Here is a 24,870-nt window from a genome sequence, read left to right as displayed (position 1 = left end):
AGTGTTTGTTTTATAGCATATAGGGATAGATTTATAGACCTAAGCATATATACCCTGGTGGAAAGGCGAGATACGGGATATATGAGAGAGACATTCAAATATCTCAAAGGTTTCCATGCACAGGAGGTGCCATATTGTCTCTCTCTGCCATCATGTTTCTATAGTGCCAATACTAGACAATCTTCCTATATTAATATATATTGTGCTGTTTGCCTTTCTCACTCCTCTACAAACAGTACCCTTCCCTCCAAACCCTTTCAATTTATAATTCTTTATAGTTTTGTAAACTACCACCACTCCACTATTCTAATTCAGACTGCAATTTCCTTTTGTATGTTTGAGCAATATCTCCTGTAACTCATTTTGCATTGACCCAATGAAGGAAGCAGAGCTCTCAAAAGCCAGTCACAAATGTCATCTGGAACAAGGTCTCACCATCAACTTGTTTGGTGGTCTTTATTTTCACAATGCAAACCAGAAACTAGCAAAGTATATTCGGTATGTTCCTAGTTAAATCAAACCATAATTTCAAAACCAAAGTGCAATTCTAGTTGGTGTACTGGTCCTGGAGAAAATTAATCTTATAGTCTGTGGTACCATCAAAAGGACCAAGAAAAGATACATGGGGCTTCTGAGACTATACAGGTCCCATCCTCAGATGTTAGACTCACTAACTCAAAGTCTGCTGTACAGGAAGATTATTTAATAAAATCCAAGCATAGAAATCTTTTTCTTGATAAATTTTTGTCAGTATATATTTTTATATAAATAATGGTGGCTAATAAATAATAAAATAGATTATAGGACCATATCAGGCTAATACTTATCCATCCTTTAGCCAAAAATATACAATCAGGGGTACTAAATGACCAGCTATAAAAATATATAAATTCTAAGATTTAAAATTTTGAATTTATCTTCATAGATCTTAATTAGCAACACTTTCCTAATCTCCCCGACCCAGGATTGTGATTCGAATATATTCATCGGGGGTAATCTATCATTGCTCATAGAACAAGCATCCTGTAACACAGCGTTTTTCTAAAATGCATTCAAAATTTCCATGAGTCTGCCTTCCTCCTAAAACTGAGTGATATGTTTATCAAGAGAAAGATTTCTTTGCTGGGAAACTTACTAAACCATATCTTATTTGAATATATGTGAAAAGCTTGAAATGCCTTTCCCCTGATGTATATTCACTTCTAGAAGTTTCACATCCAGATTTTAAAGGACTATTTCCATGGCCATGCTATATTACTTCAATATCAACATCTTTTCCAGTCTGGCATATGAGTTTGTGGTATATAAGAATTTGCTTATTTCCAAACAAGGGCCAGATTCATTAAAGCTTTTCTCCCATTTTGCGTCTATAGGAAAAAAGGTTAATGAATCAGGTAAGCCAGTTTGTGACACTGATATAGGACAACATTAACGTGTGTGACAAAATCCAGACATAGAAGAGAAAAGCATGAGGGCTGTGAGCTCTGCAAGGTATCAGTCAGATTGGAAGAGCCTGGCAGCTGTTCTTACTCTACAGCAGAACTGCTAATTTGGTTTATTTTATGGAGGAGTAACTTCCTAAAGCATGCACAATTTTGGAAAGCTGTTAACAGCTTAATTACAATAATTTAATTTCACAATGTTTCAAATGAAATGATCATCCTAAATTAATAGATTCCCATTTTCAATATATTCTATGCTACTGTCATTTAAATTTTAAAGTAGTAGTTGATATGTTTGCCATAGCTTTGTACTACAAATTCATACCTTAGGGATGTAAGAATAACATTCAACTCTGTCCTTAGGGCTTAATACATTAAATAGCCTTGGTTCCTTCTCTAGTGCCAATTCAGTCACACTATGGACCTTACTGAATTAAAGGGCAAACTCAAAAATCAGCAACAGAATAGAGAGCAAAGGTACATTTAGGTTTTTAACCAGCTATTTATCTTATAAGGTAGTGTGGTGTTTTAAAGCATGGCATTAGCACAGCTGATTTTTAAGTTAATAATAAATTTTTGTATGATTTTCAAAGATAACTGTCTAGAACAATAAGGCAGCTGTTCCCACAATCTTCTTTTGAAGCACCTGGATCCTTCCGGTAGATTAGTGGGGTGGTTTTTCATCAGAAGGATTTCCCCACAACAAAACATGCCAGTACCATCTAACCCTTAGATAAGGGTTTGGTCCTTTTCAGTATTACCTGTCCAAGGTTTCCCAGAAACGTAAAAAGACAGGCCTATCCAAGTGCCGTTTGTGGTAGCTCAGTTCCAACACCGTTACATCCCATTTCTGGACATTTGGATCTAGACGCACTTCATCATACTTGAGGTGAAAAGCTTTGACTGCAAGAAATGTACACATGTATGCAATGTTACAACTATACTTTAAAAAAACAAACCTGAACTGTTGCTGCATATGATGGCAAAGAAATGAGTGCAGTAACTGGAGTTATGACAGAAAAAGAGCAAATACAGGGCATGCTTTTCATACAGCTTTGCCAACACAATTCTAATCCAGTCAACGCCAGTCGTCATGGGCTTTTCTGTCCGTTGGATACGGACTGCCATGTGGAAGGAAATCTACATGGGGTCAAAGCTGAAACCAAACTCATTTCACTTAGGACCTACTGTGGTATTTAAATTCTTAACTGCTAGAGGAGAAAGGGCTATACATTTAACCCATGATATGGTTTAGCATTTAGGGGGTAATTTTCAAAGTTACTTACTTTCATAAACCCAGATGTATGTGTCTAAGTAATGCTTTGAAAACAGCCCCAGTTGGGTATGTGTCCACATGTGGAACACAATTTTATGCATACCTTTACATGTATACTAAATAGGGAGCTCTGGGAGAAGGAGTTGAGGCACCACCAGGATTTTGGGGCAAACCTTTTTTTTGGTAACTTTTTATTTAACCATTTTCAGCCATACAAAACAGTGTAAACGTCAAGCCTGTAATAACATACAATGAAATAAGGACTCAGATCTAGCTCGTACAACCAGACTCAAGAAGACAGACAACCTATGTTTTGCTACATTTCACTCTGCTAGGTGAGAGTACTATCTAAGGTGGTTCATACAAAGAGAGAACACATGAGTAATCATTTACGGTTGATCCAGTTTATAATATGTAAGATACTGTCCCCATATCTGGTGAAACTTAAATCCCTTACTGAGCATATCATATCATAGTTTTTCAATATCCATGATGTTACGTTCCTGAGCTTTCCCAATGATCGAGGGTCTGGGTTGGATTTCCATTCAGTTGCAATGGTGAAGCGCGCAGCCAAAAGCAGCTGTCCCACCAAGGGCCGAAATTTAACCGGGACCATGGAGTCTTGCCAGAGCCCCAACAGGCCCAATTTGGGGAGAAGAGAGAGTTCATTGTGAAGAAAGTTAGCTATTTCCTTCGCCGCCACCTTCCAAAAACAGGCAACCCCAGGGCAATACCACCACATATGAATATATGAGCCAGGTTCGCCACATCCCCTCTAGCAATGTACATCCTCGTCAGGGATTAAGGCATTATAATAAAGTGGCGTACGATAAGTTCTATGCCGTAACCGTACCCCAGTTCTACCCTCCTGCAGCAAATGGAAAGTTTGTGGGCTGAGATCCAAATTCACTTCCAGGTGAAGCAGGTTAATAACCCTAGGTCTGTGTTCCACTGGTCTATAAGGGAACTGGAAGTAGAGCCCCCCCCCAATAAATATTGGTCACCCCTTTAACCGTCCCACTACCCAATAGGTTTCCAGTTTATCTAGGGGGGGGGGGGAACCGGTGCTGTAAATCAAGTTTGTATCGAAGAGCCTGGTGGAACTGTAAGTAGGATGCATGGGATGTGGCTGGGATTTATTTATTTATTTATTTAGGGTTTTTATATACCGACTTTCTTGATATATATATATCAAATCAAGTCGGTTTCCATTTAACACAACTGTCGCCGGGGGGGCGTTACATAAAAACAATAAACAAAGTATTGAACGGAGAACGTGTAGCGTTACATTTAACAATCAATAAGGTCGTTACATTAAACAATTAAACAGTAAACATAGTATTAAACAGAGAATGTGTAGAGTTACTTTAAAACAAGCAATAAGGTCCTGATGTTCCTGAGGGTATTAAGTTAGCGGTGGACTTTATATAGCGCTATTTTGTTCTTTGTCCTGTGTCGAAGTGATCCTGCAATTCTGGGAAGGCTTGCCGGAAGAGCCATGTTTTAAGGTTTTTCTTGAATGTTAGATGGCAAGTTTCGAGTCGAAGATCTGGCGGTAGTGAGTTCCAAAGGGTGGGCCCCGCTGTGGAGAGTGCTCGTTTGGCTAGCGAGGTTTTAATCGGGGGAGTGTGTAGAGAACCTTTGTAGTTATATCTGATAGGTCTTTTTGATGTGTGAAGGCGGAGTAGCGAGGTAAGATTTAGGTGGGCGCTTCCCATAATATCCTTGTGGATCATTGATAGTGTCTTGAAGGTTATTCTAGCTTTTATGGGAAGCCAGTGGAGGTAGTGCAGAATTGGAGTGATGTGGTCTCTTCTGTTGGAGTTGGTGAGTAGCCTCGCCGCGGCGTTTTGTACCATCTGTAAAGGTTTTATGGATGATAATGGAAGACCTAATAGGAGAGAATTGCAGTAGTCTAACTTGGACAATATTAAAGACTGGACTACTAAGCGGAAGTCATTGAAGTGAAGGAGAGGTTTAAGATTTTTTAGTACCTGTAGTTTGAAGTAACATTCCTTAGTTGTGTTGTGGATGAAAGGTTTAAGGTTGAATTGATTGTCGATGCGCACCCCTAAGTCTCTGACTGAAGGTGAGTGGTTGTAGGTGGAAATAAGGATTGAGTTGAATTATGGACGTTGAAGAGTGTGAGGTTTTTGTCGGGCGATATGATGAGGATTTCTGTTTTATTTGTGTTAAGTATAAGGTTGAGGCTGGATAACAGGGAGTTGATGGATAGTAAGCAATTATTCCAATGCGCCCAGGTTTTTTGGAGTGATTCTGTGATGGGAAGAAGTATCTGAATGTCATCGGCGAAGATATAGTGTTTTAGCTTGAGGCTGGAGAGTAGGTGGCAGAGTGGAAGCAAGTAGATATTAAAAAGGGTAGGGGAGAGTGAAGAACCTTGAGGTACTCCTCTGATTGATTTGATAGGAGGTGATTCTACGTTGTTTATCTTGACTTTGTAGTATCTATTTTCTAGGAATAATTGAAACCAATTGTGAGCTTCTCCTTGGATTCCTATGTCCGAAAGCCGCTCGAGGAGGATTTCATGATTTACGGTGTCAAATGCGGCGGATAGGTCAAGAAGAGCAAGGAAGTATGATTGTTTTCTTTCAAGGTTGAGGAGGATAGTGTCAGATAGTGAAGTTAGTAGAGCTTCTGTGTTTTGTGATTTCCTGAATCCAAACTGTAGGGGGGAGAGGATGTTATTGTCCTCTAGGTAATCAGACAATTGTTTGTTGACAAATCTCTCCATTACTCGTGAGATTAGAGGCAGGTTAGCTATCGGGCAGAAGCTAGCAGGGTCTGCTGTTGGCAAGTTAGGCTTTTTTAGTAGTGGTTTAAGAATGGCTATTTTCAGTTGTTCTGGGACCTTTCCTTGGGTTAAAGAACAATTAATGATGTTAGCTAATGCTTTGGAGATGGTGTTGGGAGTCGATAGTAATAGATTGGATGGAATAGTGTCCAGAGGGTGAGAAGATGGTTTAAGTTTATTGAGGATGATTTCAATTTCCAGGGATGATGGGGTCTCGAATGATGATAAACTGCATTTTTTGTTGTGAGTCGGAGTGCTGGTGGGTGTAGATGTCCAGGGTTGGGAGGAAATTGACCTAGCGGTGCTAAGGGTATTTGTTGTTTTCAGCTGTTGGGTGGTGATTGGTTTGAGGAGATTAGTGATCTTGTTGTCGAAGTAGATTGCTAATTCCAAAGCTTTATCGGCTGCTTGTTCGTCCGGGATGGTTGGTGGGGAGGGTTTAGTAAGGGATGATACAAATGAGAATAAGGCTTTAGAGTCAAATATGAAGTTATGGATTTTTTTTGCAAAAAAGTCTTTTTTTGCCTTGAGAATAGCTAGTCTGTATGTGTTGAGGTGGGATTTATAGATTAGACTCGTGTTGGTGGATGGAGATTTACGCCAGTTGTTTTCCTTTTTCCTAAGTTCTTGTTTGAGAGTTTTTAGAGTTGGGGTGTACCACGGGTGTCTATTGGCTTGCGGTGGTTTCAGAGTTTTTGTGATGGTAGGGCAGGTTAGATCTGCAACCTCCTTTGTTATTTTAAGCCAGGAGTTAATCGCTGATGAGGCGTCTGAGAGATCCAGGCGGTCAAGTTCTTTAGAGAGCACTTTATTAAGACTGTCAATGGTGCAAGGTTTCCTATAGTGAATAGTAGTTGCTGGGAAACTAAGACGAGGCTGGTCTTTGATTTGAAGTTCCGCAGAGATAAAGTAATGGTCAGACCAAGGGATTGGGACACAGGTGGGGTTGTTAGTGGAAGATTTGCCATTGTTGAGAAAGATCAGGTCTAGCGTGTGACCTGCTTTGTGCGTGGGATCTTTGATGATCTGGTTGAAGCCAAGGTGATTAAGTGCTGTGAGGAGGATGTCGCAGTTATGGGTTAAACGAGTGCTATTTACATGTAGGTTGAAGTCACCCATCAGAATAGCTGGTTTGTCTTGTTTGAAATGTTTGGTAGTGAATTCAATCAATGGTGAAGGGTCAGTATCTAAGGTACCTGGAGGTGAGTATACTAGAGCTATTTGTAGATGGTCTGAATTGAAGAAGGCAATTTCAGTATTGTTTATAGTGGTGGATAGTTGTAGTGAGAGCCTTAGGCTCTTTTTGGAGGCAAGCATGATCCCTCCACCTTTTTTTCTGATTCTGGGGATAGAATGTAAGTCATACAGGTTGTTGGGAAGTTGGTTCAAAAGAACTGAGTCAGTGGGTCTCAGCCATGTTTCTGTAATGGCACAGATGTCAGGGTTGTCATCAGTCAGGTGATCGTTGAGAAGGTGGAGTTTTTTTGTGATCGACTGTGCGTTGAACAATGTGAGCGTAAATAGGGCTAGTCCCAGTGTTTGGGCGATGGGAGAGATCATGATAGGAATCAATCTTTGTTGTCGGATGCCTAGAGTCCTGGGTTTATTGGGTGTAGGTTGGTGATTGTATGGGATTGAAGGTATAGAGAAAGGGGGCATGATGTGTTGTTAGTGAGTGATATGGAATTCTTGTGAGAGATTAGTGGTATAACCGCAATGGAGAGTGATGTGATGTAATTTGGGCTTACGTAAGGCAGAGGGTAGCAAACATAGCTGCGAAAACCTTTGAATTGTAAACTCTTATGTTGTCAGGTTTTGTGCTTACGTAGTGTTTATCTGTGGGTCCTCAAAGGGTGGTGGTTGAAGCTCCTCAGGGGCTGCAACGAAGGGGCGAGACAAAGGGGCAGGCCCCTTTGTCGTGCTCCTTCGCCGCGCGACGCTCGGCGCGCGGCGCCTGGATAGACTAAGAATTTAAAGGTATTGCTGGATTACGAGTGATTGGTTGCCTTGCAGCCGTCGACTGATTGGCCGGTTCTCGGTGGGGGGTGGGCTTCGGCCGCGAGAGTAGCGGGCCTGGAGCACTGCTCGGTCTGGTCGCGCTGTCGGCGGTGGCCCTGTTCGGGTAAGAGGTGTAAAAGAAGGGATCTCAAAGTCTTCTATCAATTCAGAGAAGGGAAGAAAACCCCTCATCTCCCCACAGTTGAGCAATGCAACAGAAACCTGACCTTTGCCAAATTGCAAAATCAGGGTGTTACGAGTACCAGGAAATGCCAGGGTTCATGAACATCAGGGTGAGAGGAGAAGTCGTCATTCCGCCGACCCACAAAATGGCACAATTGCCTCCACATCTGTAAGGTGTGAGCCACCAGGGGATTCGAGAGGCACGCTTTATGAGATATGGGGGAAATAGGGGGCATAAAAAGGAGCATGGGGAGATTTATCCCATCCAGCTGTTCCTTCTCCATTTTCAGCCAACTCGGGTCCTTGTCGCTTATCCAATAAATCAAGTTAACCAGGCAAACTGCCCAATAGTATAATCGAAAATTTGGGAGAACCATACCGCCTTGTTTTTCAGGCAACCATATAGTACTCTTTTATCCTCGCTGGCTTGAACCTCCAGATAACTTTTTGAATTAAACCAATGTAGCTCTTGAAACTGTGAGGCTCGAACATTACAAGGAACATGTTGAAAAACACAGAATCTTAGGCAAAAGAACCATTTTGACCAAGTTGATGCGACCAGTCCATGATACCTGGATATCCTCCCAGCACTTTAAACGTTGCTTCGCTTCTAAGAATAGAGGGGCTATGTTGGTGACATATAGTTTTGTATGATCTTTAGGTATAAAAATCCCCAAGTATGTGAAACAGTCACCTACCTCTCGCATCCCGGACCAGCACCCAGGTATGTACACTGTGCCTCTCAAAGGAAAAATCTCAGATTCATCATAGTTTAACATATACCTGGATAGAGACCCGTAGTGGGCCACCAAATAAAGGAAGGCGGGCCTGGATTTAGTGGCACCCATTAAGAAAAATAGTAGGTCATCAGCATAAAGTGCCAGTTTATGTTCCCTACCTCTCATTTGGATTCCAGAATATCAGGATGGGTTCTGATGGCTTCGGCTAATGGCTCAATAGCAATGTTGAATAATAAGGGGGAGAGTGGACACCCCTGTCAGGTGAATGGGGAAAGATGGGATGAAGTCCCTGTTGATGACTAGGTATGCATGAGGTTTCTTGTACATAGCTAAAATCCAAGCTGTAAACATGCCTGGGAATCCCATTTCCCTCATGGTAGCAAAGGGCCAGGACACCCTATCGAAAGCCTTTTCGGCGTCAAGGGAAATTAACAAAACCGGATTCCTCTTATTTTGGGCCTGATGAACACCCGCCTGGTGTTATGGGTGGACACTTGCCCTTTGATGAAGCTAAGGGGCTCCATTTGCACTTGTAGCACTTTTGCCAGAATTTGTGTCTCTTAATTTAATAATGAAATAGGGCGATAGGAGCCACATTCTAAGGTTTCTTTACCAAGTTTAAGGAGCAAGGTAACTGTGGCACCAGTGGGCAAACATTTTTTTGAAAATGTGTGTGTAAATCCACATGCACAAAAGTTATACTTGTTCCTGTATGTGCATGCTGCATGAACTCTGCACACACCTATGTTTTTTCAAAGTTGATTTATGTGCTTAAATCTGCTGTGAAAATTCTGGCTAACGTCTGAGGGTACAAAGAGCCTGCAGACTTTCTCCTATCATACACTCAAACCATCCCTGGAAGATTTAAAGAGGAATGTCAACCAAGTCAACTGAAAAGGCTGGTAAAGTTGAAAAGCTTTCATTTTGCATGTCTAGTTGTAAAGTGCCCTGGTAGGGTGCTAAATAAAAACTAACTAAAATATAGGCAAGAATGAATATTTACTTTAAAATTCATTTCCATATCTTTTATTGTACTTAAATTTGAAAAAGCTTCACAAGAGATGCTGTCCTAAGTTTTCCAAACAGTTATAGATCAGGCAGTAATAATCATTCCGCTTCTCTCTCCCCATTCTCCTTTGCTGTGAAAATTTGAAGACATTGTAAAGCCACAGCACGAAATAAGCCATGAATCGCAATCAAGAAAAACAGAAGTTATGTCCCCTTGGATCTTGTTTCAAAAACTCAGTCTCCTAGACCATCTTTTAAAACTGTGCTACAAGCACACATTGCATGGGCACCCTCAGATGTCTCACCAAAAGAAATCTCCAGAAACAGCTCTACAAAAATTCTAGGAAACAAAGATCAGCATGGTATATCATGTGGCACAGAAGAATGGCAAACATTCTAATATGAAGCCACGAAAAATAAAGCAAATAATTTTTGAGTGTGTCACTAGGGGACAATCATATGTAATAAGGTTATACATGCAGCATCTTTAAGAAAAATATTACATAACTTCATATGAATAAGAAATTCTGGATTTTATATAAATATTCAATGTTTATGCTATTTAAACCCTTGCATGAATAAACTGAACTGCTTTGGGGGGAGTTCTCAGCTGCTGCTGGACGGTCCCTCTCCCAACTTCGTGCACCAATGGAGACTACTGCCGGTGCTTCTTAAGTCTTCACTCGATGCCTAGCATCAGAACTCCACAATACTGGTGTTGAGGAGGTGGACCTCACCTTCTTTGATCAGGAAAAACCAGGCAAGAGCCTGTCCTTCTGGGCTCTATCGAGGTTTGACACAGAGGGAACAGACCACTCCCCCCTAATGTTTGTGCATCCTCTTCAACTGGTACAGCTCCATGGTCCTTCAATGTCAATGCTTCTGATTGGACTACTAGTATCTAACGCACTTCTCTATCAGTTCCAGTTGAGATAGTCAACCTCTCAAGGTCATGGTTGCCCACAGGCAACACCTCTGGACATTGGATGATGCATCTCTCATGAGGATCAGTGCTAGATATAACCCTGGTCCACTGAGGGCATCATTGGAAGCTGTTAGACATGGCCAACATGAAAACAAGGGAAGCAAAGACTAACTCTATGGCAGCAGGCAAACTAATGTCCATTGGACACATGTGCACACATCCAGCACAGAGACAGAATGAAAACTTACCAAAATGACCCAAAAGCCTATATATGGATACTATAAGGAGATGGAACAAGACAGAGGGTCTTAGTGAACAATTCTGTGACCAAAATACAGACCTAGGAGCAGAAAAGTAAGGAAGTACAACTTATGGGCTCCAAGGAAAAGAAGAGCAGAAGGGGCCCTCACATAGATGTGTATGTTGGCACGCTCAGTGAGGTACAGTCAAAATTCTATAAACTGACAAAAGTTCTAGGCTGGGCTCCATCAGATGTCACCCACTTGTGAGGACTGCCATCAGGCTTGTCCTCTGAGAATAAGCTGCTCATAATTCATCTCTCTCAGTTTCTCTAAATATTATGACATGTTAGTTTTTATATCATATGTTGAAACTAACTCTACATGACATATTCCACCTCTGAGTGGAGATTAGTTTTCTTTCAGAATGACAAAGCAACTTTTAAAAAAATTTTAAACAATCTTAGTTTTGCTTTCTATTCCCCTTTCCTGAAATCTAATAACTTTAAAAAGTATACTTAAGCATTTCATGTACAACATAGTCTCCTTAAAATCTAAACACACCGACAAGTACTTTAGAATATTGCAGTGCCTTTGCATTGATCCATGGTGCAACCACACCTTGAATACTGTGTACAGTTCTGGTTCCCCCATCTTAAGCATACAGCGGAACTAGAAAGGGTACAGAAGATGACAAAACAAATGGTAAAGGGGATGAAATATCTCATATGAAAGGCTGAGCAGATTAGGGCTTTTCAGTTTGTATAAGAGGCAACATAGGGGAGATAGATTTACAAAACTATGAGTTGGAAAAGATAAATAGGGAATGGCTATCTATCCTTTTCAGAAGTATTGAGACTAGAGAACACTCCATGAAACAGGCAGAAAATGTAAAACAAATTGAGGAACGTTATTTTTCATTTAATGCACAATCAAGCTGTGGAATTTGCTGCCAGAAGATATTGGAAAGGTACTCTACATAGCTAGGTTGGACAAATTCCTGGGGTAAAAATCCACAATTAGCCAGATAAACTTGAAAAAGCCACTGCATATCCCTGGGAGTGAGGAACAAGGAATGGGATCGTTTGGGGATCTGCTGGATAACTCCTAGTAACCTGGTTTAGCTAGGATCCAACACTGCAAATATTATGGCTCTTATGTACGGACAGAACCACCACCCTGCAACGAAAACTAGAAATGGTGGGGAATTAAACTTGTGACTTGATCTAGATAAACAAATGTGCACAAATAAAGAGTCTGTGAAATACGTTTCAGGCCACCAAGAAGTAGTGTAGTGCTGAATGAAAATCTACTTCACTAATATAAAGCAATAATTAAACAGGCACATGAAGGACTTGATTCTAGGACAGCCCTTGAATCTGGAGGCGGGGCCTAAGTATGACATGCTTTCTGACACCCCCACACTATTTCCATTAAAAAAAAAATTCCTAGCATCTTTAATGGTTTTGCTTAGGGGGTTAATAAAGGCCAAGAATAATAAATACATTTGATCCCATACTCATGACTTGCTTTTAAACGGAGGTGAGGGACCCCTTTCCATTGTGAAACTGATGGAGTAATGGAAGATGCTTTTAAAAGCAAAAAATCTGAAAATGGACTGAAAAGCACTGCTCGACAAAAAAGGCAAAATTTTATAGCATCACGCATAACAGCTATCAAATATCTGTATAAGTTATATCAATTTTCAAAGCGGACTTGTGTGTATAGAAACATATAGAAACATAACATAGAAATGACGGCAAATGGCCCATCCAGTCTGCCCAGCAAGCTTCACACTTTTTTTTCCTCATACTTATCTGTTTCTCTTGGCTCTTAGTAACCTTTTTTATTCTATTTCCCTTCCACCCCCGCCATTAATGTAGAGAGCAGTGTTGGAACTGCATCTAAGTGAAATAGCTTAATTAGTTAGGGGTATTAACCACCGCAATAAGCTACACCCATGCTTATCTGTTTATCCAGACTATGTAATTCAGTCCTTGTTGGTTGTTGCCTGATTATAGATCCACCTTTCTTCATTCCCCCCATCCGTTGAAGCAGAGGGCTATGCTAGATATGCGTGAAGTGTCAAACTTTCTCCCCTGCCGTTGAAGCAGGGGAGAAAATTTAAAAATCCATGCACAATTACAATGTATTTGGTATGCGCAGTTTTGCTGAGAATGAACACATTTTAAAATCAAAAAGTATGCATGTATATCCCAGCTCCATCCAGACTCCTCTCTCCCCCTTGGATTGCCTCACCCCCCCCCCCCCCCATGTGAGTAAAAGTATATGCATACATTTTATGTGCTTACTGAGTGCATAATTTTCTAATAGCACTGCTTTCCATATACAAGTCCCGTTAAAAATTACCTTCAAAAGTAATACTTTAAGCTTTTATATTAAGTCCTGCCATGCATGAAACTTTAAGAATTTAAAAAAGCATTAAGTCATTGCAAAGCACAAAAGACTGGGGCTAATGCAGGCAATCCAGCTAAATTCTTAGATTTAATGGCAACTGATTGCTCCTCTTTCAAAATTCTTATCTGTGATAACCTCCTCCAATTCTATGCTAATCAATTATGTGGACCACCACGAAGACCGACTGTTGATGTACAGCCTCTAGAAGCTGTGAGAAACAATGACTGTCATTGAACGTATAATTGTTCTTAGTTCTGAGAAACCCTGGCTGTCTCTTGCCTTTGTTCAGACAGAAGCTGATGATCGGTCTTGTTCCTGGAGATAGTGGCTCAAGTCAAGGTGGGGCACATGAGGAATGTAAGAGAAAAGGTACAAGGCCTTCTGCCTATCCATTTAAAAATACGGAGCATACTTAAGCAGTCCCGTCTTTTTTTTTTTTAATGAGATTTCTTATGGCTGCCTGCCTTTCCAGATACATGAAAGACCTTTCCTAGATGCTGTTTGATGCTGAGAAGTACGGTTGTTCATTGATGGATTTCAGGTAGCAACATTAGATGGTTGACTACTGGATTTCATCTGTAGGTCTCTGCACTCTACGACGGAGTCTGTGGTCTTGGCCATGCCTTATTATTGCTAATCAAAACATGCTCATCCCAAAATCGCCTATGAACAAACAAGGGCGATATGGCTACAGAAAGCCAGGATTACTAAACCAATCTTTCCTCTTACTAAAAGGTCTCTCAATGGAAAAAGATGATTCACCTGCAAATTACATGAGTAAAGGCCTGATTTACTAAGGCTTTCCTCACATTCTGTCTCTATAGGAAAAATGCTTAGTAAATGAGGCCCTTAGTTTGCAAATTGCTATTTTATCTTGTTTAAATTGTCTCTAGAACTTTGATTATAATCCCTTAATTTCACAGATAATTTTATCTTATCTAACTGCAGTCCCAGTTTGCTTACTAAAATCATAAGACCATAAGAATTGCCAAGCAAGGTCAGTTCAAAGGCCATCGAGCCCAGCATCCAGTCTCTGGCAGTGGCCAGTCCAAGTTGCAAGTACCTGGCACATTCCATAAAGCAGATCTAATTCCTGTTACTCACTTACAGGGGTAGCAATAGCTTTCTCTAGTCTACCTGGCCAATGTATTATGGACTTCTCTCCAAGAACTTGTCCAAACTTCTTTTAAACTCCACTATGCTAGTCACTTTGATTATGTCTTCTGGCAATAGATTCGACAGCTTGATAATATGCAGTGAAAAACTACTTTCTATGATTGAGTCTCATGGAGGTCCTTTGTTTTAGTATATTTGAAAGGGCAAATAACTAGATTCAATTTGCCCGTTCTACCCCACTTGATTTATAAACTTCTATCATGTCCCCTTCTCAGCTGTCTCTTTTCCAAGCTGAAGAGCCCTCGCCTGTATAGCTGCTCATCATAGGAGAGATGTTCCATCCCCTTCATCATTTTGTTGCTCCCTCTGTACCTTTTCTAGTTTTGCCATGTCTTTCTTGAGATGGGGCGATCAGAACTACACACAATACTCAGGGTGCAGTCACACCATGACTCAAATATAGAGGCAACATAAGATTTTTTTTTGGATCATTCCTAACATTCAATTAGCTTTTTTGACTGCTGCTACACACTGAGCAGAGGATTTCAATGTAGTGTCAGCAACAATGCCAAGGACCATTTTCCTGGGTAGGGAGTCCCAAAAATATATAACCCAACATTGTGCACCTGTAGCTGGGATTGTTTTTCCCCTATGTGCAATACTTTGCATGTTTCCACATTAAATTTAATCTGCCAGCTACCCAGTCTCCTAGTATCATGCAGTTGACTCTTCCCCATTAAGCTATGTTTGTCTATATAGTCAGTAATTTTGTTTTTAAAAACAGCTACCACCATTTTGCCCAGCATACACGTATGGCTCCCCAGTCTATGGTTTTCCACATTAACCCTGGAGCCCTTTTTAAAATTTGGCATCACTCTTCAGGAATCCTAACCGTTTTAAATGAGAGGCTACAGATTACTAGTAAAAGGTTAGCAGTTTCACGTTTTAATTCTTTAGAAGTTCGAGATGGATGCTATCTGGTTCTGATTCGTTACTCTTTACTTTGTTAATTTGATCTAGTACATCTTCCATTGTCACAGATATTTTAGTGGCTCATAATCTCCACCATCAAAGAATGTTTCAAGGGTGGGTATTGTTCCCAACAACTTCCTCCATAAAGACCGAAGCAAAGAATTCATTCAGTTTTTCTGCTATTTCCTTGCCCTCCCTGAGCATCCCTTTCCCCCCTTGGTCATCTAGCAGCCCAACAAAAAGGCCTGTGACTCCCTCACAGGCCTTTTGTTTCTTGAAAAAGATATTAGATTCTGCATCTTTGGCAAAGTCTCTCTCGGTCTAACTACTGTTTTACATCTAACTTACACCAGTGCTTATGCTCTAAGAGCAATGGGCTGGGAACCAGGGAAACCAAGGTTCAAACCCCACTGGTGATCCTTGTGATCTCAGGTAAGTTATTTCACTCTTCATTCTCTAAGGCAGCAGTTCTCAACCGGTGTGTTCCGAGACTCCAGTGTGTCACCACATTTCCTGGCCCCCACTGTTCCAAGCTGATCCTCTTTTCCTCAGCAAGATGCAAACTTTTTCCACCTGGGCGGAAAGTGGCACAACAGCTGGAGTCAGTGGCACCAGCAGCATGCTCTCTTCTTCCCATCCCTGTGGCCTGGAAGAGGAAGTGGTGTGCAGCTGCCACACGCATGGGAAGAAGAGACCATGTTCTGGGGGGAGGGGAAGAAGAGTGAGCAACTGAGCATGTATGTTTGAGACAGCATGTATGTAAGTGTGTGAGAGCGAGAGCGCCTGTGTTGTGTGTGAGAGCATGTATAAGTGTGTGATTGACAGCCAATGTAAGTGTGGGAGAGCATGTGTATGTATGGTTAAGAGCCTGTGTGTATAAGTAAGAGAGAGCGTTTGTGTGTGTGTGAGACAGAGCCTGTATTAGTGGAAGAGAGCATGTAAGTGACTGACAGCCTCTGTGTGAGAGAAAGTGAGCATAGTGTAAGTGTGTGTGATTGAAAGCCTGTGTGTAAGTGTGAGAAAGACAGTGTGTGTGTGTGTGTGTGTCAATGTGCGATTAAGAGCCTATGTATGTGTGAGAGAGAGCATGAGTATGTGTGTGTGTGACAGAGAGAGAGAGAGAGAGAGGTTGCATGTGACAGAAAGTTGCAAGCAAACTCCCTCCCCCTCCTAATTCAAAAAATCTCAGGCACTTGGATATCAAACATACCTGGGTATGGAGAGCAAAGCATTTTTATCTCATTTAATTATTTGGTCTCTGTCTGCTGTTTTGAGATATTTTATTGCTGTCTGTAAATTTGAGTTTTTAATTATTCATCAGCTGTTTTGAAATCTGTTCTTTTTATTAGTATGGTTTTACTGCTATTGATTTTTTATTTCTTGATTTGTTTTAGGACTGGTTACTCTTCTTTTTCTTTTCTTATACCGCATTCAGTCTCTCTGGCTTGTTGCGGTTTCCAGTTCAGTTTGTGTCTGCATGCTTCTAGTTATGCTTTATGGTCTCTCTATTCTTTGCTAGGTGAGGGTCAGCACATATGATTCAGGTGAGGTTCTCTGCTGGCGTTTAGTTTCTCTGTAGGGCTCTATAGCAGCCAGGCTAGTTCATTTTCCTAATAGGAGGTGTATTGGTGTTTTAAGGCCTGGTGTAATATTTACAGTATTGTAAGGTGGTTACTGTTTGAGTGCTAGAAGTTGGTGCTGTTTTGGTATGTGAGGTTTGCTATTTATATAATGTCTGTTCAGATAGGGTACTTATCTTTCCCTTGTGTCATTCTTAACAAAAATACTGGGCCTTTATTTTTATTTATTTATTTTTATTCCCGCCGTGGAATGTAATGAGCACTGTTCATCAGGAATGTCATGATGGGAAAAAAGTTGAGCACCACTGGTCTAAGGTACAGGCATTGTGAATTGGTAAATACCTAGAGTACCTGAGTGCAATCCGTTTGGAAATGCCTGAAAAGCAGAATATAAATCAAATGAAAGTCTGGGTCTGCTTTCCTTTTTTTTTTAAATGATGAATTTTTAGCTTTAACTATCTCCTATAGATTACCATTAAAACACTGGCAGTCATTTGGTCTTCCTTTGATTTTTTTTAATGCATTGAATACATTTTATCTGGGCTTCCAAAGTGGTATTTTTAAACAATATCCATGCCGCATGCAAACTTTTAACCCTTGCAACCACTAAAGTTTTTTTCCAATTTCCTCATTCTAACATAGTCTCCCTTTTTAAAGTTGTATGCTTCTGCAGTAGTTTTACTTAATGTCCTCCCCTCCAGTGATTATATCAAATGAGACTGCATTATGATCGCTACAATTCAGGACCCCACCACAGTAATGCCTCGCAGCAGGTAGTACAATCCAATGAGGTCTAGATCTAAAGTAGCTGCCCCTCTTGTCAGATCCAGGACCAGCTAACTCCATGAAGCCGTCATTTATGGCATCTAGAAACTTAACTTCTCTAGTGTGTCCTGATGAGAGACTGACTCAGTCAATATCGGGGTAATTGAAATTTTCCAATTACTGTATTGCCAAATTTATCTGCTTTAATTTCAGCTAACATTTCACAGTCCATTAATAATGTTACTAAACACAACATGAAAACAGAAGGAAAGAGGTACTGAAGGGAGAGATAGCATTAAACATAAAACCATTTTTTCTAAGCAAATCCCATATCATCAGTTATCATTGGAGACATAACATTAATGTCAACTTCTCAAAACTATTTTCAGAACGAGCTAAAAAAAAATTCAAACATCTTTTTAAAAAACACCTTACTTTTTGCAAAGATATCAACAGGTGATCCATCAGGCAGCAGCCATGGCCAGCCCTTGAATTGCCAGGCAGGGCCTTGCACGAATACTGCTACCACCCGATCCCTGTAAATAGGAAAAGGAGACAGAGACAGACAAGCTAAAGACCTTGAGCTTCAAGTTGCTGTAAATTCCCTAGGCATACAAGACTCATAACTATTCATGTGGCAGAGCCTGCTGTCAACACTACTGAGAGGCAAGTCTTGTACATTAGCATAATTTCTCTTTATAATGTCACCATTATAGCGCATTAATGACTGCTGTACTTCTACTGCAACTTATTTCTGTGCTTAGAAAAGCCTTTTCAAACAAACATATTAATATTTCTGTGTTTGATCTTTCTGGACTTTTATCTCCACTCTTACAGAAACTACATGCCAATTTCAGGTTTTCTGTTTAGCATCGCATCCAAACACTGGCGAGTGGAGATACTGTACTAGTAATTAAAAAAGAGAAACCCTCCGAAGCAATCTGTAACAAGCAGGTGTACAAGATAGTGTCAACAATGCTTCTTATGGTCCAAGACAGGGATTCTGGCCCACAGAATTGTATTTTCTAATCCACCATACGTTTCTCTCCAGTGGTCAGATCCGGGGTGAGGGGTTTTTTTTTTCTCTCAAGTGTGGCCACAGCAAAAAGGTAGGTGGAATTTCCTAGGCCCAGGCAACAAAACAGGAGCCAGACTTCCTTGATGCTACAAACAGCCACTGACGAACATGCCAGACCCTGTCAGGGAAGATCAAGCAACAGCAAGATGGGTGGGGGATGAATGAAGAGAAGGGACGGGGGGGAAAAGTAAGTGAAGGGGGATGGGAGTGAAATGAGGAGTTAGGGATTGAGAATGAGAGGGAGAGGGGAGGAAGTGGAATAGAGAAAATAGGGGGATGGAATGATAGTGAAGGAAGGGGGATGGTTTGAAAGAAAGGGGGGAGGGGGCTTAGTGAAAGGGAAGGATGGGGTTGGGATGAGAGTAAGGGAGTGTGGTGTGAGAGTAAGTGAATGGACGGAAGGGAGAAGAGAGGGGATGGAATGAAAGTGAAGGGAGGAGGATAGGTTAAGGAGGTGGGAGTAAGGGAGGGATGGTGTAAGTAAGAATGAAGGGAGGGAAGTGACAGAGCGTGTACCCCCCACACACACACCTACACCTCAGGATAGAGATGGAGGCAGCAGGATTTCTAGGGGCCTGGCACAGTTGCCAACGTCAGAGAAAACTAGATTATTGAAATTCATGGAGAATCTGCCCCCTGCTTTCTCAGCATTACAAATAAGCAAAAGGATCAGGCATGAGATCCCTTCCTCCACAAAATCCTAGAGGCAGGGGTACCCTCCTCCCGGCTCTCTGTGATACAGAATGTCCTATGTGGCCCTTCCTCTGACAAGTTTGGGGAACCCTGGTCTGAGATGGGATGAGAGCCTTGCAAAGTGAAATTCTCTGTTACATCGATCCAGCCTGAGATGCCTCTTTTGGCATAAATTATCTGCTGCTGCTGCTACTACTAATGGATTTACTACAAAGTTTTCAGTTGTACACAGGATTATGATTGCTTTTAAATATGTTTTTTTTTAAACTAGCATAACCAAGCATACACTCCTACTCCTTCAGGATGAAATGCTTTATGAGTAAAAAGTAAAAACCACAGAATTAAGCAACTGGAGTTGCTCTATATGCTGTTAGATTATACTTAGGTTTTTGATTTTAGCTTTTAAGAGATAAACCCAGATAGCAGAGTTGCTTACCTGTAACAGGTGTTCTCACAGGACAGCAGGATGTTAGTCCTCACACATGGGTGACATCATCAAGATGGAGCCCAATCACGGAACACTTTTGTCAAAGTTTCTAGAACTTTGACTGGCACCTACTGGGCATGCCCAGCATGGCACTAACCCTGCATCCAGCAGGGGTCCCCCTTCAGTCTCGTGTATGGCAAGAAATACGTGCGAAAAAATAAAATAATAAATCGTAAGTGAACCCAACTCCATGGGGTGGCGGGTGGGTTTCGTGAGGACTAACATGTCCTGTGAGAACACCTGTAACAGATGAGCAACTCTGCTTTCTCACAGGACAAGCAGGATGGTAGTCCTCACACATGGGTGAATAGCGAGCCGAGGATGTCCGAGGAATGCACCAAATGCACCCAAAGACGTGCAACAGGCACAACAACAGGGGTGGATTTTGGTAGGAGGGCATCCTGAAAACCATGAACGGGTCGCTGGAAGGATGTTGGGAAGTTAAGCTGAGAATAAGTTGCTTAGAACAGACTGGCCAAAAATGGAATCTTGTTTGCCAGCTCCATGTGGCAGCCTTACAGATGTCCAAAAGTGGAACTGAACGGAGGTGCACCACTGAGGTTGCCATGGCTCTAATAGAATGTGCTCTTACACATTGTTGGAGTGGCAGGCCTGCTTGCTGGTAGCAAAAAGCAATGTTGTCCGCCAGCCAGGAAGAGAGGGGGTCTGCTTGCCCACCGGAATACCCAGTTTGTTCTTACTGAAAGAATCAAACAGTTGAGGGGACTTCCTATGGCCGACGTGCGCTCTAGGTAGAAGGCCAGGGTACGTTTGCAGTCCAAGAAATGCAGAGTCAGTTCTCCTGGGTGGGAGTGGGGCCTGGGAAAGAAAGTAGGTAGTATGATTGATTGAGGTGAAACTCTGATAATACTTTTGGTAAAAATTTAGGGTGGGTGCGGAGCACTACTCTGTCCTGCAGAATTTTAGTGTAAGGCGGGTAGGTGACTAATGCCTGCAACTCACTAATTCTGCGAGCGGACATTTTAGCGAGAAGAAATAGCACTTTCCACATGAGATAGTGAAGGTCGCATGAGTGGAGAGGCTCAAATGGAGGTTTCATGAGTTGTCCTAAAACCAATTCAGGTCCCAAGTGGGGGCCGGAGGGAGTAGTGGAGGTTTTAGGTAGAGTAAGCCTCCCATGAAGCGTGATACTAAGGGCTGTGTTACAATAGAGACATCTCCAATCCCATTATGGAAAGCGGCTACCACGCTGACATGCACCCGAATGGAGGAAGTTTGTAGGCCAGACAGGTGCCAGAGGTAGTCCAGGAACTTCAGTGGAACTAGTGAAAGGGTCAATGGACATGGACGCGCACCACACCGTGAATCTCTTCCATTTGGAACGATAAGACTGTCTAGTGGAAGGCTTTCGGGAAGCTACTAGGACTCAAGATACCGACTCTGAAAGGTTAAAGGGCCGGAGTATCAACCTTTCAACATCCAGGCCGTCATTGGACAGTGCTGCGAGGTTGGGATGGCATAGGCGCCCGTGGTTCTGAGTTATCAGTAGCGGGTCTGCCCCCAGGCGAATGTGTTGGCATACCAAGAGGAGGATTGGAAACCAGACTTGGCGTGGCCGGTGGGGGGCTATGAGAATCATTAAGCCCTTGTCCCTTTGTAACTTCACTAGAGTCTTGGCAATGAGTGGAAGCGGAGGGTAGGCGTAGAGGAGACCGCTGGACCACGATAGGGTGAAAGCGTCCCTCTGCGGTGAGTGAAGACCGCGAGTGAGTGAGCAGAAGTTCTCTACTTTGCGGTTGTGTATGGACGCAAAGAGGTCTATGTGTGGGTAACCCCAGCGTTGAAAAATTGTGCGCGCTACCATCGTGTTGAGGGACCATTCATGTGGATGAAAGGTTCGACTCAACCGGTCCGCAAGAACATTGTCCACACCCGCCAAATAGGTCGCTCTGAGGACATAGAGTGGGAAAGAGCCCACGCCCAGATCTGTGCAGCTTCCTGATACAGCAGGTATGGTCACGTTCCCTCTTGCTTGTTGATGTACTACATTGTCACTTGGTTGTCAGTCTGGCCTTGTTGGATAGGCAATCCTGAAAAACCTGAAGGGTATATCTGATTGCCCGAAGCTCTAGGAAATTTGATGGTGGGATTCTCCCACAGACCAGGTTTCCTGAGTCAGCAGGTTGTTGACATGCGCCCCCCCCCAACCTAGGTTGGAAGCATCCGTCAATGTAACTTGAGGCTCTGGAGCCTGGAAGAGAAGGCCTTGGAGGAGATTGGAATGGTGAGTCCACCAGGCCAACGAGAGGCGGAGCTGTTTGGAGACGTGGACAATGTTGGACATTGGATGGTATGCCTGATCCCACTGGGATTTCAAGGTCCACTGTGTGAGTATCATGGCTAGACAGGCCATTGGGGTAACATGAACTGACGATGCCATGTGACCCAAAGTGAGGAAGTGATGAGCTGTTGCATACTTTTGCGCCTGGAGGTGTTGAGCCTAAGTCACGAGAGTGTGGGCCCGCTCCTGAGGGAGAAAGGCCTTTGCCAGAACGGTATCCAAATCTGCTCCTATGAAGGAGAGGATTTGAGAGGGCACCAGGTGAGACATGGGATAGTTGATTAGAAACCAGAGACAGCAGTGTGTGGAGGGTTAAATGTAAGGCAGTTAGTACGTCCTTCTGGGATGGAGCCCTTATCAACCAATCATCGAGATAAGGATAAAAATGGACCCTTCTGTCCCCTGAGGTAGGCTGCAACCACTGCGAGGCATTTGGTAAAGACTTGAGGCGCAGACGCCAGGCTGAATGGTAGTACACGATGCTGGAAGTGTCGGGAGCTGATTACGAACCGAAGGAATATGCGGTGAGATGGAGTTATCGAGATGTGTGTGTATGCGTCTTGAAGATCTAGAAAGCATAGCCAATCTCCCCTCTGCAGAAGAGGTAGCAAGGAGCCCAAGGTTACCATCCTGAACTTTTCTTTTAGTAGGAACTTGTGTAAGGCACGGAGGTCCAGAATTGGACGAATGCTTCCTGACTTTCTTGGAATGAGGAAATAATGGGAATAGACCCCCTTGTCCCTGTTGGGAGGGGGGCACTGGTTCTATTGCCCGTGAGTTGAGGAGGGATAATACCTCCTCCTCTAGAAGGGAGGAGTGGTCGGACAAGCCCCACGTCAGCTGAGGGGGGGGGGGGGGCGGAGTCTGCCGGCACGGTTAGGAAGTTGAGGTGGTAACTGAGTCACTACTGTGAGTACCCACTGATCTGTGGTGATTGTGTGCCAGGTGTTTGGGAAGTGGCACAACCAACCGCCAACTGGTACAGATGGCAGGGGAGGATGGTCTATGCTCTCTAGCAAGGAGTCAAAATCCTGACGCTGGGCCTGGCTGAGGAGCTGGCTGGGTCTTTTAGGTCGGGATTGTCTGGACTGACCCTTCTGGTAAGGCCTGGAGGGGCGACCTGGAGTAGCAGGAGGATATCATCTCCGTGGCTTGAACGATGGCCCCTTAGAGTCTCTTCTGAACGTCCTCTTGGAGGTGGACGAGAAATCAGAAGGCACTGAAGAAAGCTGACGTAGTGTCTCGTGGTGAGCTACGGTTTCTTGGATCTTGTCCCCGAAGAGATTATCCCCGGCACAGGGGAGGTCAGCCAATCGGTCCTGTACTTCTGGCCGTAGATCAGAGGACTTCAACCAGGCCCAATCGATGAACACTAATCCCCACTGTGGGCACTCTAGAGGCTGTGTCAAAGATATCATACGCAGTGTGGACTTCATGCTTGCCAGCATCTAGGCACTTTTGGACCAAGGAATTAAGTTGATCTTGAAATTGGTCAGGCAAGGAATCAGAAAAATCCTGGATTTTCTTGAAAAGGTCCCTGTTATACTGGGTCATGTATAACTAGTAGGAAGCAATGCGGGAAATAAGCATTGAGCCATGAAAAACACGTCGGCCAAAGGCATCCAGGAATCTTTGCTCCTTCCCTGGAGGCATAGAAGAATGAGGCTTAGAACAACGAGCCTTCTTCTGGGCTGATTCCACAACCACAGAATGATGGGAGAGCTGTGTTTTCTGGAATCCAGGGGCCGTCTGCACCAGGTAGGTGGCATCTGTTTTACGGTTTACCAGTGGTACAGAACCTGGATGTTCTCAGTTGCGCTTCAGCAGGTCAAGAAGGACTTCATGAACAGGGATGGACCATGATCTCCTTGGGTGCATTTACAAAATTGTAGTTCTTCCTGCATCTTGTGCCTGGAATCCTCTTCTGTCTGAAGCTGGAATGGGATGGCCTCAGACATCTCTCCTTATGAAGGACAGGTCCTCTGGAGGAGAACACCTTGTTTCCTCAGGGGAGAAGGTTCTGAGGGCAGATCATCTGAATCCTGGGAAGAATAATCTGTCAAAGGCAAGTAGAGTTGGTCTCCAGCACCCAGGGGATCCTCAGATGGAAGAAACTGTGCAATTCCTGTGGGATCCGCTCGAGGCATCAATGGCACCATAGGGGGCATCGACGGCGGCACCGAGCAAGGATGATGTGGCATAGATCGTGGAATCGGCACCGATGGAACCGGTGACATTGATGGGCGAGTTAGTGGCAGGACTCCCGATGGCCCGTGGGTGGGCTCCGGCCTCGGTGCGTCTTCCAATGATTGGAGTGGAAGGAATGGGAAATACCGGTGCCTGTGGTCCCACCGGTGGCAGGGTACTGATAGAGTCCAACCTATCCAGCAACAGTGCGAGGGCACCTGGGTATCAGGTCGGCGACTGGAGCTGGCATCTGTGCCGGTGTCTATGGAGGCTGGAAGCCCTGTAGCGCTTTTATGATGGTCTCTTGGACCATCCGGTCCAATTCCTTGAGGAAGCCTGGGGCGTGTAATCCCAGGTCTGGAGTAGGAGGCAGCGCTGGCGTAGCCGGAGGGTCCACCGGTAAAAGTAGAATCGTGGCTCCTGGCACCAATGCAGGTGGGGGAATGCCTCGGTGACCCAGTCCCAGAGGAGGATGGGGGCTTCTCTGGATGGGGCTTTTTACTAAAAGGCTCTATCAACGCCGATGCCAAGGGCTTGCCTGGCTCAGCGGACTGAGCCTTATGATGGCGGTGCCGGCGTTTTTCTCAATGGTCACCGCAGTCCTTCTCCGGCGTCGAAGACGGAGAGGAGGTCGACGCCAGAGCAG

General features: G+C 43.3%; 1 protein-coding gene across 1 annotated transcript in view; it reads right to left on the bottom strand.

Annotated features, from left to right (window-relative positions):
* The window catches only part of CDC73 (cell division cycle 73), a 405,302-nt gene that overhangs the window by 3,697 nt on the left and 376,735 nt on the right, over positions 1-24,870 (bottom strand). The window contains exons 15-16 of the mRNA XM_029618749.1: positions 17,913-18,013; positions 2,204-2,345 (exon numbers count right to left, since the gene is read on the bottom strand). Coding sequence (XP_029474609.1) covers positions 2,204-2,345; positions 17,913-18,013 — 243 coding nt within the window. The remainder of the gene's footprint in view (positions 1-2,203; positions 2,346-17,912; positions 18,014-24,870) is intronic.

This window comes from Rhinatrema bivittatum, chromosome 10 (genome assembly GCF_901001135.1).
Source record: "Rhinatrema bivittatum chromosome 10, aRhiBiv1.1, whole genome shotgun sequence".
In the NCBI taxonomy this organism is placed as follows: Eukaryota; Metazoa; Chordata; class Amphibia; order Gymnophiona; family Rhinatrematidae; genus Rhinatrema; species Rhinatrema bivittatum.
Note: the sequence above shows the minus strand (reverse complement) of the source record. Positions and strands in the feature narration are given on the sequence as shown.